The 17,810-nt window shown below is 49.7% G+C and overlaps 2 protein-coding genes across 4 annotated transcripts; one reads left to right on the top strand and one right to left on the bottom strand.

Annotated features, from left to right (window-relative positions):
• Positions 1-316: 316 nt before the first annotated feature.
• On the bottom strand, positions 317-12,951 carry DCTN4 (dynactin subunit 4). 3 transcript variants are annotated; one of them, XM_064724979.1, is made up of 14 exons: positions 12,768-12,951; positions 11,437-11,507; positions 10,830-11,008; positions 8,877-8,920; positions 8,034-8,141; positions 7,431-7,451; positions 6,445-6,518; positions 5,995-6,107; positions 4,597-4,706; positions 3,113-3,186; positions 2,707-2,761; positions 2,123-2,230; positions 1,648-1,745; positions 317-1,470 (listed from the first exon to the last, which is right to left on the bottom strand). In XM_064724979.1, exons 1-14 carry the CDS (start codon positions 12,900-12,902, stop codon positions 1,257-1,259), a joined length of 1,404 nt encoding a protein of 467 aa, XP_064581049.1. In that variant the 5' UTR covers positions 12,903-12,951; the 3' UTR covers positions 317-1,256. The 3 variants fall into 3 exon arrangements, with proteins under 3 accessions (XP_064581049.1, XP_064581051.1, XP_064581050.1); XM_064724981.1 differs by lacking the exon at positions 12,768-12,951 and adding an exon at positions 12,341-12,359; XM_064724980.1 differs by lacking the exon at positions 7,431-7,451.
• A 2,349-nt stretch (positions 12,952-15,300) lies between these two features.
• SMIM3 (small integral membrane protein 3) lies at positions 15,301-17,150 on the top strand. Its single transcript, XM_064724978.1, has 2 exons — positions 15,301-15,453; positions 16,145-17,150. The coding sequence occupies exon 2, from the start codon at positions 16,146-16,148 to the stop codon at positions 16,323-16,325; it is 180 nt and encodes a 59-aa protein (XP_064581048.1). The 5' UTR covers positions 15,301-15,453; position 16,145; the 3' UTR covers positions 16,326-17,150.
• Positions 17,151-17,810: the final 660 nt, after the last annotated feature.

Below are 17,810 nucleotides of genomic sequence, written 5' to 3'. Positions count from 1 at the left end.
CCATGGCACAAGCATCATGCCACAGCCATGGCTGGCTGGTGTTCAAGCCTTTCCCAGCACAGCAGCGTGTCAAAGCCCCTCAGAAATGTTTAACAAAGGTCAAGGTCTGAAGTGGGAATGCTCTGCAGGAAGAGCCATCTCACCTGCCTGCACCAGCCAGTAATTCAGTAATTCAGTCTCCTGGATACACAGCTCTTAATCACCCATTTTAGCTTGGACTGCAGCCAAATTATACCCTGGGTAAATGACCTTCTGGTACAGTGTGTGTCCTTAACACATAATGAGTTTCCACCTTTACACCTCCCTCCCACCCGCCCTAACTGGAAAAACAAAGATTACAAACCCAAATCACCACTGTAGCTTTATAATTACCAGAACTAATCTTAACTCTCCAGGTTTCATACCCTCATTGCTACAACCCCTAGCAACACAACATTTACTGAGCTGAGGTCTGCCAGGGAGCCTCTCTGGAGCATCCCTGCCTCTCCAGAGCATTCTGAGAGCTGCAGCAGCACCTGAATTCCCAGCCTGGAGCACATCCTGCTGCCACACCCAGCTGAGATGCAGCAGGCTTGGTTGCCAGTCAGATCCATGAACACTACAGTACACTATGTTTAAAGTTTAAAGGCAAACTGATCAACTCCTTTGTGAAAAAACATCTGCCACCTCAGCTAAGCAAGCTACATATGCCAGAGGGGTAGGGCTCTATGGCCCAGCCCCCACAGTTGAGGTATCCTATGAGGGAGCAGAAAACCAAACTAAAAGATCATGCTGCTGGCAGTAACTTGCCAGAATGCAGAAGGCAGGGACACTCTTTAAAATGTTTGTTTGGGTAGGGCATTGCTCTGTGTGAAAGAGAAGTTGTTCATTATTAGGTATGTAACATCAGGTTTGTGGGCTGAGAAAAAAAAACAGAATGGCTACTTTTCTGCTGATAAATCCAAATTCAGCCCTAATCCTCTGTTGATAAAGCACAATTCAGTGCAAACCTGGAGGGAGATCTTTTTCTGTGCTCTAAGACGTGCTGCAAGTTACTCTAGCCTGGGGCAGTGAGGGGAAGTGGAGTGGTGGTTAGTGGGCACTACACAAGGGGAGAGAGAACAAACCAGCCCAAACCACGGCAGCTCAGCCCCCTCCTGGCAGCTGGCCGGGCCCGTGGCACACCCACACATCACAGGGGAGCTCTGCAGAACCTTTCAGAGGCGCTTTCTCAGGGTGCCAGTCCATCCAGCCGTCGGGAGCAGCGCCGGGAGCCGCTAGGGGAGCACGGGGCCGAGGCTGAGCTCCACGTGGTGGGTGAGCCAGATCACCTCAGAGGGGTGGTCACCATCCTCGTTGGGCCTGATGGGAGCAGTGAGGTTTTTGAACTCGTGCTTCATCTTGAAACTCACAGTCACCTCGCCCTCTTCTTTCTGTGGGGTGACCTTGATGAAAACTCCCACCTTATTGGCTTTTCTAAAGGCAATAATGCTGCAGGGCAGAACACACAGGAACAGTGGGTCAGCCAAGTTCTCAAAGCATTGTTCCAAGTGGAACAATGCTCTCAGAGGAACCCAAACCACACTGGAGACAGACAGGAGGAGAGGGAGTTACTCAAAGAGCAGAGTTTTTAAGGGAGAGGACACTCACTCCCCACAGGACACTCACTCAGGATCATCCTGGAAGTCTTGAGGCTCTGCCAGCTCATCATATTCTGCTGCAGCATCTTTGCCAGCCAGAATAAGCTCCTTGGGAGGAACTGCCACCTGAAACAGAGCAAGGAGAGAAAGAAGCCTTTCAGCACTGCAAGCAGGAGGGCTCTCCTCTTCTCAGGTCTGCTTCACTGCAGTTTAACAGAAAACTGACTCATCCTCAGCTTTTCTCTGTTCCAGGACCACCTGATTACCACCCTGCCAGTGAAATAATACATTTCTCCCTTGGGTTTTCATTATCCAGGAACAGCCAAAATTTCAAAATACTTAATGAGCTGCTGTTTATATTGGTGACAGTAATTTATGCTCCAAGGAGGGAAATGCAGCACAGTTAGCCGGGGTTGAAGTACATATGAAAAGTGTGCCCTGTGGAAGGACAGATGGGAGTGGTAAACCCATGGGCTTACCCAGCAGGAGGGTACAATCAATACCTTGGCAGTGCTGTTGATGTTATCAGGGTCTCCCTCCTCACACTCCAGCAATGTGACATGTGTGACGTTCTCCACGGGGTTAGTCAGAGTCAGAAGGACTTGGCTCTCCTGGGGAGATTCAGGAATCACAGTTCAAGAAGCAATTGTGCTAAAATTCATTGTTACTGTAAGCACCTCCATCTTCTCTGACTCATCAACACATTCAAAAATTGCATCACATCCTCTCAATGGATGGACAGTGACTGCCCCCTGTCCATAAAAAAGGCATCAATATCATGCAAAACTCTTAATATAAGAAATATGCATCTTGGGAGTCTAGCTGGGATTTTAATTCCACACCCTTTATTCTACAGAAATTGGCAAGTGGTGATGTCACACTGCACAGCAATCTACTGCTGCAGTGACAAGAACATGCAGAATTACTCTGGCCACTCCCTTAAACCCTGCACCCTCTAAATGGAGTGAGTGGAGCCCTCAGGGAACAATCATCACACCATGTCATCTTCCAAAAAGATCAAAAAGATCCCACATTCACAGCTCCTGGCTATGTCTCAGCCTAAGACATTTCTGGAAAAGCCACTGACCTTCATGTAGCGCAGGTTGGGAATAGACATGATTCTCACTTCAGGGATGTAGTTACTACAAAACAACAGAGCAAATGACTGTGAGAAACTGTGTTGCTGTCTGTAAAGCTATCAGAGCTTTCCTAAAATGAAAAATGAAGTGTCCTTTTGCTGTATAACCCTAACCCTACAAAACCCTGCTACAGTCTGGGGCTGGCACAGCAGGCAGTGTTTCTGTCAAACTGCTGAAATCTTTAGTAGATCAGCAAGCAAACCTATTACAGATAAGCTAAATATATTTAAAAAGGTGATTACACCATCCTAAGGGATGACACAATCCCACAAGAGGTCAAAGGAAATTAAAATAGAAGGCAATAACTAAGCATGAACAGGGAGTTGTTGTCCCCAATTCCCATTTCTTACTTACACAGCAACCAGCTGGATCTTGAATTTGATAGAGGTTGGATTGAATTCTGGTTTGCTCAGGTTATGCTCACATTTCTAGAGAGAAAGGTATTTAAGTCAGTACCAAAGGCAGTGTGCAGTCACACACTGAAGAATAAGAGCCACAAGTGCTGTGTCACCAGCCATGACATTACAGCCTCCAGCACAGCACACAAAAACTCTCTGGGGTGCATGTAGCCATCAATGTGCTCAGCTACTGATACTCCAAAATGTCATATCCAGCACTACCAGCACAACCTCAGAAACACAAGACTTGGAACCAATCTTGAAAACACCTGGACACTGACTGCAGCACAAATAACTGCCTTATGCTCCAGAATTCATTAAATAAATGAAGCAGCTAGAAGTCCTGATCTCCTTATAGGCTACTCTTCAAATACAGGATCAGTCTGACATTACTTATTTCTGAGAAAATACTCTGCATTTGTTCAGCATCCTGCATATTAAATACTTACAATAATATTGCTCTAGTACTTTAGGAACTAGATAAATAAACATCCTTGTATGACTGAGAAAACAAATAGTGTAATAAGGGCCATGCAGAGAGCCAACAGCAGAACTTGGATTTAACCCTTGCCTGTCTTCATAGATCTCTGCTTTGCTTCTGTGAAATACCATCTTCCTGCTTTCACTCTAGTGACATCTTAAGTATCCTGCACTGCCTCTCCCTAATAATTTGTTTGTTGACTTTTGTCCTTAGTAACAGCAATTTTTTTTTTTATCTCAACTGCACTGGCAGTATTCTTTGACTCCTTGGCTAGGCAGGGCACTAGCACAAACCACCTTTGTATCTTTATGCATCTTTGACAGTGTTGTCCCCCTTTCACAATTGTCATCACACCAGAGACATCACAGCCTCCCTCACCCCCTCAGTACTGCTACCACTAACTTGGCTGAGAACTTTCAACAACCAGAAGCATTTGAGCCATTTCTTTTAAAAGAGAAACACAGAGCCCATTTCCCAGCACCTGAGTGCTGAGAGCCTGGAAAGGGCATGTAGGAGTGTGCTCTTTGTTGACAGAGTGACAAAACTATCCTTTGTCTCCTTAAAAAGAAAAGAAGCTCAGAAGTTTCTCTCTTTGATTAGGTGAAAAAGCCACCTCATGGGCCTAGAGACTTCACCTCAAGCTTAAAGATAGCTAATTAGACAGAAGCCAAAAAGTCCTGCCTGGGCAATAGATGTAAACAAAAAAACTAATCACTTTTGTAAGGTGTTTTACAAAGAGCAAAGACCTCCTGCACCCAGCTCAGTTTGTCTCTGTTTGTTATTTCTCCTTTTATGAAACCTTTTTGTTTCCAACACTGCAACAGAAACCATCCTGCTGATTTTTATGCCTCCAAGGGTAGCTGAGCTATCTTGGGTGTGTTCTAGGCCTCTGGGAGCTCATGAGCCCTGGCTGGAGGAGGCTCCTGTAGCAGGGCAGTGCTCAGGGTTGAATTGCCTACCCGGCAGCGCAGCGAGCGTTTGATCAGCAGGTGCTTGTGGCGGGGGTAGAGCTGGGAAGCGCAGATGGGCTGGAAGTCAGGCTGCAGCAGGCGCTGCCGCAGAGTCGTCACTGGCAGCACAACAGAAAAAGACAAAGAAATGACTCAGGAACTGAAACTGGATTCTACACAAGCACCTCGTACTGCGTGGAGATCTGCCACCATCTCTAAGACACTTAATTTCACCTGCACCTCCTAATTCAGAAGGCACTGGCAACTATCACGTTTCTAGAAATAAATAGAAAGGCAAAAGCTGAATAAAGGGTTGCTCTGACTGGGCACAGTAACATGAGAGCAACATCAGTGCTAGCCCAGGAGAAACAAGGTACTCACATCTTTTTTCACAGCTGAACTGGGATGGAAACAAGAGTTTTCTAACCATTTGGAACACAGTTCTTTCCCTCACTACAGAAATGAATTTCACATCTTTGTTACACTCACAGCTGGGTGCTGCATGAGTACAATGCACAGCTTCTCAGCAAGGAGTTTGCATAACTCAGACTCACACGTAGAATTAGAGAAAACAGTTCCCAAAGCAAGAAACTCCCAGCAGCCAAAACCTCCCATGGGTTTCTCTCAAAATGCAGGCTCCTCACTGCACCAGTGCCTAAGAGACGAGTGAGCCACCTGGCAGCCTTTTCCTCACTGTGAGGAACCAGGGAAGTTGTCTTCTTCAGCAGGATCAAACTCACAGTGCCAACAGCCTCTTGAGAAAAGAGGACCAAGAAGATCTACCCCTTTCCATAAATCTCTCATGAATTTATTGATACTGGCAGACTTTGTGGGCCTGCAGACCTACCAACATCATCCGTTCCACTTGGAGCTACCTCAGCTGGAAGCCCACATCACTCCTGTACCTGCTGCTTTATCCTGTTCACATCAAGTCTTACTGATCAATTTACAGTATTTATGGATTAAATTTATGAGTCAGCTAAAGAACTGGCAAGTGTACACAGGCTGTTCCAAGCTGATGTCAAAGCAATGCGCAATTGTTACTCAACAGCCCACTTCTGGTGCCAGATCCCCAGCAGCTGCTATTTCCTTATTTCCTGCTATTATTTGAAAAAGGACATCAGCTTTTTTCTCCATCCAAAAGTTGATGCCTCACACACACAGAAATTAAGGCCAGCAAGAAAATTAAATAACCCTTCAGGCCCTCTGGCTCTGAGCTTTCCATGCACAACATGAAGCTGAGGCTGCATTCAAAGTTACCATTTAAAAAGTCAAGTATTTCCCAGTATTTCAATCCCAGCATAAAAATGACAAGGAACTTGGGTCATGACAAAATGTCACAGGCTTGTAGGCAATGCCCATGTTACAAAACATAAGCCAAAAAGTGATAGAATACTAAGGTTTTACCTTCTGTCAGATTGATTGGTCTTGTGTAGTAATCTTCAGGAAGAGGCTCCACTTCTTCCACTGCATCAGCTGGCTCGATCTTGATCTCCTTGTGGTCTTCTCCTTCTTTCAGGCTGAAGCAAAATAAGGGGCAACTCAGTCATGAAATAGGGCATGTGTGCTCTGACAGCAACTGCATTATAGCCCAGAAGACAGTGAGAGCTGAGACTGCACAACAATAATTGCAACAAGGGTGTGAGCAGTCCCTTGTTCCTCTTGGGAGAAAGCAGAACATCTGGAGCTGCTGCACAGAGATGCCTGAGGATCTGACACCTCTCGAGTGCTCAAAAGGAGAAATCTCCTCTCACTGCTATCTGCTAATTGTCTATCATATTTCTAGAGCTGCTTTACTCTTCTCTTGCCTACCCCTCCAATGCTCCCCACAAATGTAACCCCAACCCTGAGACTCACGAGAGTCCAGCGAGGGCACTGATGGGAGCTCCGGGCCTCTGGCGCTGCAGCCTCGTCCCAAGGCTGTATTTGTCCTACAAGGAAAAAAGGAACTGTCACCCTCAGGTCTGCCCCTGATGGGACACAAAAACCTGCTGCAAACTCATCCTTTGAGCTGCATGACAAGCATGGGGGTATAAGCAAAGGAAAGCAAAAAGGAAAAGGTATTCAACGCTTCCTAAGATACATTTTTCTGCTTAAACTGTTAGCAAGGAGAAAACAATTCCCACTGCACTGCAGATGGGGAAAGACAGATGTGTGTGGCTACTGCTAATAAAGCTTTTTGCTCCTTCCACAAATCACCAGCCTGCACTACTGACACATCTTCCCTGAATATTCTCTTCAGAGCAACTCCATGTCAACTAGTGTAGAATGAGAGCTCAGCTGCCAAAAAAAGTGGGTTGATGTGGTTATGCATCAATCTGAAAGGCTCTGTAGCACTACTTGAAGCAGCTGAAAGCTGCCACAAGCCTTGTTACCTACAAGTGTCTCTCACCAGCAATAGCTGAGCTACTCCTCAGCTTTCTACAGCTGAGCTGTACCCAGGGTGATTGGAGGCAGACATCTTCCTTCTGGGCAGGGCTAAAAGCCTGAATTCTCACCAAATGAGAAATGTGAGCATCAGCTACTCTGGTGATTTTTCAAGGATGAGATGATTAATGTTAGTACCACCTGCCTTGGCCAAGCAGACAGCTGTGTTTCAGCCTAGCTTGGTGAAGGACTGCTTTCCAAGTGTACATTACTTACTCAAAGACACTGTCCTGTTTCTAAACTAACACAAAATACTTTTTGTAACAAATGTTACCCTCTGAAGAGTTAGGCTTTACCTGTGTTTGTTCTAGGCACACCTAAGCCAGAGGCCCTAAGGCATGGTGTAGGATCTGTTACTCCCCTTCAGTTGGTACCATGAGAGCTTTAACACCAGCAGAAACTGTGAAAAGACTTACCACTACATGTATAGTGTGTTGCTGTGGAGAGCCCCCAAAATAGCAGCAGGTAGCAACGGAGACAAAAAATGCAGCCATAAGACACAAGCAAGGGCACAGAGCAAGCACAGTTCATTGAAGTAGCAAGCATATGCAGTCACCCAGCTAAACAAAGTGAGCATTTACCTGCCAGGTACAATAAACAAGTCATTCAAGCCACAACCAAATCTTAAGGTTAACTTCAGTAGAGATTTCATGCAGAGAAGTGTCAGACAATGCTGATCTATCTGGCACTAAGCTGTGGGATGAACTGTCCTGACAAAGAGATGCCACAGGCCATGTGGCTGCAGTTGGACTGCACCTCACTGCTGGAGAACATACTCCTAGGCATGGCAAGTATAAACCTTCTGGCACTGCTGGGGAGGACTATCAGAGAGAGTAGCAATGTAATACACAGTAATGCATGTAAAAGTATTCATCCCTAAAGAAAGCCTTGTTTCCTTCATATTGTCCTCAATTAGCCAAAGCTGGGCAGCCCTATCATGCTACCAACTATCTGATTTTCCAGGCTGAGGCTGTTGTGGATCCCTTTTGCTGCTCTGGGAGGAGGGCACAGCAGCTCACCGAGAAGGCCAGTGGGACGTAGTTGCGGCGTCGCACCAGCTTCTTCCTGTCCCGCTCGATCTTCTCCTTCTGAGCCAGCTGCTGGTAGTACTCAACCAGCTTGTTAATCTGGAGGGAGGAACAGGGAGCACTGTCACCTCAGCTGCAGCATTTCCTTGTGAACTAGCTGGGGTTCCTGCTGCTGTTTCACTCTGTTCCTAGTACCAGCTGTATTGTGCAGGATGTACTTCAAGAAGTCTGTGGACCTTAACGTGTCTTAACCCACACTGTGGGTGACAAAATGACCCTTCCTTGGAATGATATGTGTTGGAGGGCAGTGTCCAATTCTCACTTTGCAATTCAGCAACTGAGACTTCATTCATGAATTTGCCATGACTGCATAGAGGAATGTTATGTGGTCAACTCTGAGCAATTTGGACTGGCAGAGCAAACAGCATCTTTAGCATCTTTTCCCCCCTCCCCAAGGCTGGTCACATTTAGAGTGGAGCCCTAACGGGTAAAAGGGAAGGGTGTTAAAGGTGCAGTTGTGTTTTCCAGATCCTAGACACACTTTTGATTGGAAAACAGCTTTTTTTCACATACATACACAGCACATTCACCTTAACAGCACCATTAGATAGGTTGGTTTCAACTGAGCTTCTTCTCAAAAGCAGATTTTATACTGTGATATCCTCAGGGAGCCTCTAAGAGGCCTTCCCTCCATTCAAGGTGCAGATTAGGAACTGGAACTGGTATCTGAAGGATTATATAGATGCAGAAAAAGTGATTGAGAGGGCCTGACACACTAACAGTTCTTTCTGGCTGATGCATTTCAGCCCAAGCACAGCTTTCCCATTCACTCACCCTCTGTGTGTGAGGATTCTCCGGCTCCTGCCAGCCCCCACTCGCTGCACAAGAGAAGAGAAAAAGCAAAGTCCACAGGAGGTTTCCAGATGCCACACAGAAATCACACAACACTCAACCATCTTGGTGTTTTTTATAAAATATGACATTCCCTATTTTTGCTACACCTACCACTGCAATTGTTTAAGTTCATGTCTGTACAAATATACATCTCTGAAAGAGTTGCACAGGCAGGTTTGGAATGAAGGAGCTTTGACATCTTTTATATTGTGTTTTTAAACAAATGTTGCTTGAGAGACACTCAGGACAGCACCCAGGAGTCACTTCAGCAGCAGGTACTTGTGTTATTATGTGTGTCTTTTATAACTGGCTGCTGCTGTCTCTGCATCCTCAGCTCCATTTTCAGTCACATCAACACTGGAAGTCAGAGGATCTGCTTGGCCTACTCAACCCCACCTGACAGATATTTTCTCTACATCTCATATACCAAAAAAATAGATGAAAGCTTTGTTCTAGTGCTCTTGTGAAGAGAAAAGCCAAGTTCAAACACTGACTAGCAACTCTGGAATAAGTCTAAGTGAACAAAAGTGATGGAAAATAAATTAGGTGTTTATGCTGTCAGACTGAGCAGCTTCAAAGCCTGTGAAAGCACACAAACAAGATGTCAGCAGTGGGGAGAGTGCACTGACTGAAACAGTTTGACACTTTTCTCACTAGTCAGGTAACACAGGCATGAAAGTGGGTCACACATTCCACTAACTCAGCTATTCAGAGGACTCCTCAGCAACGAAGAAGAGTTTTGCTGTGAATTTCCAACTACAACTCCAATCCTAGCCAGATATCAAGTCTATAGCAGTCTGGAACTAACTGGATTATCTGTTACCTTCAAAACACAGACTGGGCTCTTGCTGTAACTCAGTTTTGTGTCTGTTCCAGATTGCAAGGCAAGATGTATTCTATTACCATCTGTATGGCAGTTGTCTTTTGTCAAGTGGGCAGTTTTCCTTATCTCTCTCTGAGTGATCACAATCAGTGATTCCCTCCCCTCTGGAGGGGATATCTGCTGATAACAGCTATTGAATGTCACTGCATGACTGATAAGAACTACAGCATCCCATTGTGAGATGCTCTTCCCAGAGGGAGGAGCCAAGCATTGCTAGCCAGATATAATCTGGAGATTTTGGAATAGCAGCACAGCTTCTCCACTGGATTTCCCAGAGGAACAGCAGCTGCCTCTTCTTCCACTGATCTTCAGAGGAAGAGACTGCACCTTTCTACAGGATCCCTGCTCCAGCAGAACCATCCCTGACACTGCAGGAGGGCTGCAGCCACAATTCCAATTGGACTGCTACCAACACAATTCCAATGGGACTGCTACCAACACCCTGACCAACTGGGTGTCAGGTTGAGTTCTGACTCTATTAGTGTTGTTCTAGTTTACTGCATTGTTTATTTTATCCTTTTATTTTCTTCCCTATTAAAGAACTGTTATTTCCTGTCCCCATTTTTTTTTTGCCTGAGAGCCCCTTAATTTAAAATTTATAGCAATTCAGAGGGGTGGGGGGGGTTTACATTTTCCATTTCAGGGGAGGCTCCTGCCTTCCTTAGCAGACACTAAGACAGTCTTTGAAGTGTCCCTTACCAACAGACTTGTCTGCCATGCGAGAAGTTTGCAAACTTTGCTGGATTCCTCCAAAACTAAAGCTGCCAGCAACTAGGACCCTTCAAACCTTAGAGCCCCAAACGTCACCTTTGATCTGATCCCAGACCCTGGGGAAATTACTCTTTTACCCACAGAAAATGGCCTCCATTTGCAGCCACTCGCCCTGGCCGACAGAGCGGTGTCAAGCTGGAAACTGGCAAACTTTCCTGGAACTGGATTATCTGTTACCTTCAAAACACAAACTGGGCTCGTGCTGTCACTCAGCTTTGTGTTTCTGAACTGTCCCTTACCAACAGACTTGTCTGCCATGCCCACATCCCGGGAAGTCCAGCGGCAGAAGCCACAGGCCAGGTAATAGGCTTTCTTCATGGTGGTCTTGGCCGGGTCGTCGGGCAGCGGCGCAGGGATGCTCGTGGCCCGTGTGGAGAGGGTGTGCATGCAGCACGGGCAGTCAAAGCAGTTGGCACACCTGCAAACAGCAAGGCAGGGCTCTGAGAAGGGTGCCAGGCTGAGAGAAATGCTCCCAACGACCACATCAGCACTAAAACAACAGATTATTAATTCCTAGGCAACAGCGCTAGGGACGACGGGCTGTGACGGGAACTTGGGGCTTTCAGAGTCAGCACAGGAGCAGCAGCAGTGAGAAACACAAAGTGACACTAAAAATCCTCTGTATTATGAGCCCAGGTCATAAAAATACCCCCAAAAGTCATGAACAGCCCTGTTCATCATGGAAAGACACTTTTCCTGATACATCATGGAAAGACACTTACTCTCCAAAACAGACTCAAACACAACAAGCACCCATGTAATTATTGAATAGCTTCAGACAGACATGGGAAGGGACTGTTTTCAATAGGGAGCCTTGATGAAAAAAAAACTTCAAAGCAACTTTACCTGTTCTTTTTCAGCTTGGCTTCAGCTGAAGGCATGTTTTCCAGGCAGCTGGGGCAGTAGTGAGAGTCAACCTGAAGAAGACACAGCCACATCACACATGTTATCTGGCACACCTTTGTCCAAAAAGCCCCAGATTTGTGTCTTGAAACAGCAGGGTGAAGCCAGGGAAGGCTTGAGACGTTTTTTTGGTGTCCAAAACCTTAGCCCATCTCAGCCAGATTTTGATCTTTAATAACAAAAATTATAAGGTTTCTTAAGTCAGAATGGATTAAACTACTCTGCCTGGTAAATAGGAAAAGATCAGCTGGGTGTTGACTTTTAGCAATAACCAGAATCTCATTTTTCAGCTTGAACAAAAGTTTTAACATTTTGTTTTCTATTTAGACCTAAACTTATTGTGTCCTCACAGTTACACTGGTCAGATATATGAATATTTCAGAAGATGGTTTGTATCTCTTGGCTGTCACAGTGAATTGTGTCCATTAAAACAACAGCAGCAAGACTGGGCCCATTTCTTGAAGAGGAATTCAAAGTGATTATTAAGCACGGCCACACACAATGACTGCACTGCTCACACCACAGTGAATTCATGACGGATACAGCCAGGTCACGAATCCTCTCTTCAGAGACCTTAATTTCATTAAAGCTGCCTTTTCTGACATCTGGGCTGCACAGTCATTCCTTCAAGGCTTTCCAAAACTATCACAATTTCTTAATTCAACCATGCTTCCAACAAAAGCAGTCTCGGCGATTTTAATATGACAATTTACGAAGTCAAACCCTCCCTCCACAGCAAAAAATCGTAGCTGCAAAAAAAACCGACACGGGGCGTGGGTCTGGGGGTCCCTGTGCCCCTCCTCGGCCGGGCCCTATGGGTATGGGTGTGGTGGGGAGGGGTCTAGACCTAAAGGTCGGGTCCCCGCGAGGGTGAGGGGTCCCCGCTGAAGGTGAGGAGTCCCCGCGGCCTCGCTCGGGCCCCACCGAGGTTTGGGGGGGCCCCGGCCAGTGCCATTTAGGGGGCCTCGTCCCCCATGAGGGGAACCGCCCCTGTGCGGTCGCCCCAGCCAATCACAGCCTGAGCTCCGCCGACGGACAGGCGCGCACAGCCAATCAACGCGCAGCACCGCCCCATCCGTCACTCATGACCAATCCGCGCGCCCCGTTCAGCGCTGCGCCCACCCGCCAGCCGCGCCAACAACCAATAGAAAAGCAGAAAGCAAGTGAGTGGCAGGAGAGTGACCCAATCGCTGCGCGCAGAGAGAGCACCGTCCCGCCCGGTCCCGCCCGGTCCCGCCCGGTGCGCGGGTGCGGCGCGGCCGGTCCGCCGTTACCTCGTGCGAGACGCACTCTAGCGAGCGGAGCTCGCTGCAGTAGCGGCAGAAGTACAGCTGCGGCAGCGGCGCCCGCAGCTCCTTCTCGCCGCGCACCAGGTACAGCACCCGCTCCGATTGCAGCAGCGACGCCATCTTGGGAGGGGGCGGGCTCCGCCGCGCCGCCGCCTGACGTCACCACGCCGGCCTGGCTAAGTGACACTGCGTGGCCAACAGGGGGGTGTGGTCTGCGAGGGGGCGTGGCCTCCCCCTTAGTGCCAGCAAGTGCCACCCGGGGCCACCAAATGCCACCGAGCGCCATCTAATGCCACCCATGGCCACGGTAGCGACACCTTCCTTGGTCCCGGAGCCCCGCCAGCCCGGCCATGGACCCTGCCGGGGGTGGGGCCGCCGTAGCTGGTCCGTGCCAGTGCTCCCCACCCTCACAGAGGAGGATTTCTCCCCAGTATCCCATCTGTCCCTGCCTCTGGCAGTGGAAAGCAGTTCCATCTCACCCCGTCACTCCGAGCCCTTGTCCCCAGTCCCTCTCCAGCTCTCTTAGAGCTCCTTTAGGCACTGGAAGGGGCTCTGAGGTCTCTTGCAGCCGTGCCTTCTCCAGTTTTCCCAGTCTGGCTCCCGAGCAGAGGGGCTCAGCCCTCAGAACATCTCCATGGCTGCCTCTGGAGTCACCTCAGCAGCTCCATGTCCTTGTCACGCTGGGGCCCAGAGCTGGACACAGCTCAGGTGGCTCTCACCAGAGCAGAGCAGAGCAGAGAGGGTGACCTTTCACATCCCATAGGTGGTTTCTCTTCAGTCTCACCTCCACCAAGACAGGATCCTGATAAGAATGAACATTCCCGTGCAGTGGGATCAGCAGGAAAGCACGAGGTCTGCGGATGCTCTCTGCGTGCAGAGAGAATAAACACATCAGCAGGCTTTAAGAGATCTGAAGCTCGGTGTCTACACTACAACTGCTTCATTCTCTGCTGAGGGCAGAGCTGGAATCAGCAAACCCCTCCCAGTGTGCTGCTGGATAGCCCAAACAAGGCAGAGCCAGCCTGGCCTGTGGCCTGTATCTCACCCTCACCCCGGATCCATCCCCACACAGCGCCTGCAGTCTGTCCCTGCCCTCTGCCCCACAGGAAAGCCCTGTCCATGAGGATGTGCTGCTGCTCAGATAAAAACCCCACGGTTTTATCCGCCTGCAGCAGCTGGAGGGGCAGGGAGGAGGCTGCCTGTGCCCTGCTCCCCACAGAGCTGCATGTCCCAGAGTGCCTGGAGCACAGGAGTGTCTTGGGACTATGAAAAGTGCATATTATATGGCTCTACACAGATATTTACTATATGTATTTTGTTGTATTGATTAGTGGTGCTGTATTAAAATTTTAATAGTATGATAAATGTAGTTTTCTAGTTAAAAGGTAACTTTTGTAGTTAAAATAGGAACTGTGTAAGTGGGATTTTTTTTTTAAGAAAGGAATGAGGTACTCGCACCAGATAGCAGCCACAGAACTGCTAAATCTTTCAGAGAAAAAGAATTTATTGTTCTCTTATCAGAAGAAACTGACTTCTTCCTGCCTTGCTCAGGATCGAAGACACCTTTAGGATTTGGAGGAAGAAGATGACGATGACCAGACTGAATCCTTTGTTTGAATGCAATTTATGCATCATGTCTGGGATGTATAAATATTCAACAGGTTATTGCTTTTAAGGGTTAATCCTTTGTTAGCGGGTGTCCTTTTTGGGCCTGTGCTGCCCAGAAAAATGTACCTGGATGTCCGTAACGCTTTTGTTTCTCTTGTCTCACATTGTCCTAATTCAAATTGTCCAAATTATTATTACTTTAATTGTATTACTATTTTTATAACCATTTTATTACTATTAAACTTTTAAAATTTTAAAAACAAGTGATTAGTGTTTTTCATAGTAGCATGTGGTAGAGCTTTCCATCACCAGAGACCCAACAGCTTTCCCTGGGAAAAGGCAGGAGTGAAAGGTGCAGTGTGTGGCTCCCACCGTGACTGACACTGAGCTTGTGTCCCAAAAGGAAAGTCAGAGCATCCCATCTTGCTTTTGCCATTCAGCATCACCAGTGGAGTGGAATATTCCACTGGACAGCAGAAATAGCTTTCCCAGCCGGCGGCTGAGCTCTGTCCCCTCTCTCTCTGGCCGTGTGTCTGTAAATCACCGTGCCCGAACCCTGGGGACTGCGGGCACCGTGCTGTGGCTACGGAGGCTCTGGGTGCTCCTGCCCTGGGCCTTGGGGACAAGCGGGTGCCTGTGAGCCCTGCTGTGCCAGGAGGGGGGACAGGGCAGGGAGGACCCTTTGTTAAGGACTATGAAGTGAAATGTCCCCACATTTCCTCCGTGAGACCTTCGTGCCCAGCTCCAGAGGCACTCCCCCAGTGGAACCCCATTGTGGGTGGGATGAAGTGGAGTGTGTTATTTATCCTGGTGTAGAAAAAACCTCCTGCCTTGCTTTGCCTTTCCTTCCTTCCCTCCCCTTCCTCCTATCCCCTTCCCCTTCTCCCCCCGTGCCGTGCCCCGCGGGCCGGGCCGGGCCGGGCCGGGCGGGGCCGGGCGGAGTCTCTCTCTCCCCGGCGGGAGCGTTTCTCTCCCGGCAGGATCCGCCGCTGCCACCGCTGCTCGCCGGAGCTGCAGCAGGAGCCGCCTTCGGAGCGAGAGCCGGAGCCTGGCAGCGCCGCAGGTACGGGGATGCGGGCAGGTGGGACGGGAAGGGCACGGGCAGGGCACAGCAGGGCAGGCAGGGCACGGACAGGGTACAGCAGGGCACGGGCAGGGCACGAGCAGGACACGGGAAGGGCACAGCAGGACACAGCAGGACACAGCAGGGCACAGAAGGGCACAGGGAGAGCACAGACAGGGCACGGCAGCTGCCGCCTCTCCCCCACGGCATCGTGTCCCCAAGCCCCGAGGTGCTGGGGCAGGACGGCGGCACAGCCGCGGTCCCTGGGCAGGGGGTCCCCGCTCCCCGGCCCCTCGATCTCCTTCAGCTGATGGATAATCCGTGACTCAGTACGAGGTGTGGATGGGGGGAACACACACGAGGGGGCTCCTGGCTGACCCGACCCCACCGTGTCCCCGTGACCGGCGGGACACCCGGTTGTGGCTTCCCTTTATCAGTTCCTGTAACAAACAGTAGCAATTAATAGGGAAGTTTTTCCCTAGGCTTTTATCCAGTGCCTTTTAAAGCATACTGTAAATCCTGCGGGTAATTGAAGGAGCTTTTACCAAAGGCTCTCGAAGGAGCCCAAGGTGAAAGCTGGATCCCTCCACAGGAGTGTCCCCGGGGAGAGCAGCAGGAGACTGGAAGGGGGCTCTGGCTAGGGGAGGGATGAAGGGGGCTGCCCCACCTTCCCTCTGCCTTTTCCCTGCAGGATGGACCTCCCTCACCTCACAAGTCCCACCGACCTCCCCAAGCACATCCTGGATATCTGGGTCATCGTGTTGATCATCCTGGCCACCATCCTCATCATGACAGCGCTGCTGCTGTGCCCGGCCACGGCCGTCATCATCTACCGAGTGCGGACACACCCCACGCGCAACGGCATCGTGTGAGCCACGGACACGGGGGCACGGCCAGCTCGCTGGGCTGGGGGCTACAGCCATGGCACCCTGTGCCAGACACCTTCACAGGGCACCCTGAGAGCTGCAGCCTGGCCAGGAGCTGGGGCGAGCCAGCCCAGACCTGCTCCTGCAGCTGGCTCTCGCTGGGTACCTACTGCTCATCTTCCCACTGAGCTCACGGGGACTGCGGGGGAAATGCCAGAGTAGGCAGCAGTGGGGAGGGGTGTGACTTGGAGGACACGTCCAGCTGGGAATATCTCACTCTATGAGAGGCAGGCTGGTCTCACCTTCACTGGTGACACTGTCTCCTCCCAGGCAAGCAGCAAGGAGTGGAAATACCTGACAAAGTTATTTCTCCTTTGGAGCCCAGCTGTCAAGGTGGCTGGGGAAAAAAGAGTCAAAGCAAGATGGATGTGGCTTCTGGTTGTGCATTTAGTGCTTGGCTAAAAGCAGCGGTGACAGAGCTTGTGCTGGCTGCACAGCAGATGTGCAGCTGGCACCAGCTTCTCCTCTACCCATTATCTGCAGAAATGGTAGGAAAATCCTGCAGGACCCTTGGTTCCTCTGGGTCTTGTGGGGCAGAGGAGTGTGTGCAGTTCCTGCCAGCCCTCCTGTCTGCATGCTGGCTGCGCTCCCCACTCCTGAGAGTGAGAGCTCCCACTGTTTGCCCAGCACACCAGCCCTGCTGGGGAGTCTGTGTGTGCCTCACCTGGGCAGGCAAAGCAGGAGGAGCAGGTTTGTGCCCAGCCAGTGGCAAGGGATCGTGTAAGCTCTTGTACTGCCCTTTGTTATGAAATAAATGGACTTTATCCTTCATGTGAGTGTGTCATGCAGCTCTGTCCACACTGCAGGTGCTGTCTGGCTCTGCAGGATCTGCGATACTTTGCAGCCTCTCCAGAAACCCTCCCTGCTCTGCTCTCGTGCCCTGCCTTGCCTCAAGGTCCCTGGAGCCCATCAGGAAGCTCACTGCCAGCCCAGCCCCACGCTCCAGGAGGGCAAACCTCAGTCTGGAGCCCGTGGGTGGGAAGGATCCCTCAGGACTTTCTGACAGTGGTTGTGGCTGTTTTTATCCCACTCGGGTGACCGGCACCACTTCCCTCACCCCAGCCTCGTGCCGGGTCAGTGTGGCAGGAGCCCTGGGGCTGAAACGGCGTCGTGGTGACTCACAGCAAGGAAGGTCACAAAATGAGCAGCATGAGTCAGGAAGGATGTGGGGAAACACTACGGTGATGCTGGTGGGAATTGTTTAAATCCAATTTTCTGTGCTGAAAAGAGCAACCAGCCCTGCAGTGTTGGAAACCCTGTATGGCTTGATCCACAACATCCAGATTTGGGGTTGCATTGGGTGGTGGGGCCAGAGGGGCAGGAGGTTCCCAGGGAAGCAGGACCTTGGGCAAACACCTCCCACCTTGAGGAGGGAGCCAAGCACAGGGATACAGACCCTGGGAGCAGAAGTGCCTGCACTGGAGCCACTGA

Source organism: Zonotrichia leucophrys, chromosome 13 (assembly GCF_028769735.1).
Source record: "Zonotrichia leucophrys gambelii isolate GWCS_2022_RI chromosome 13, RI_Zleu_2.0, whole genome shotgun sequence".
Taxonomy (NCBI): Eukaryota; Metazoa; Chordata; class Aves; order Passeriformes; family Passerellidae; genus Zonotrichia; species Zonotrichia leucophrys.
Note: the sequence above shows the minus strand (reverse complement) of the source record. Positions and strands in the feature narration are given on the sequence as shown.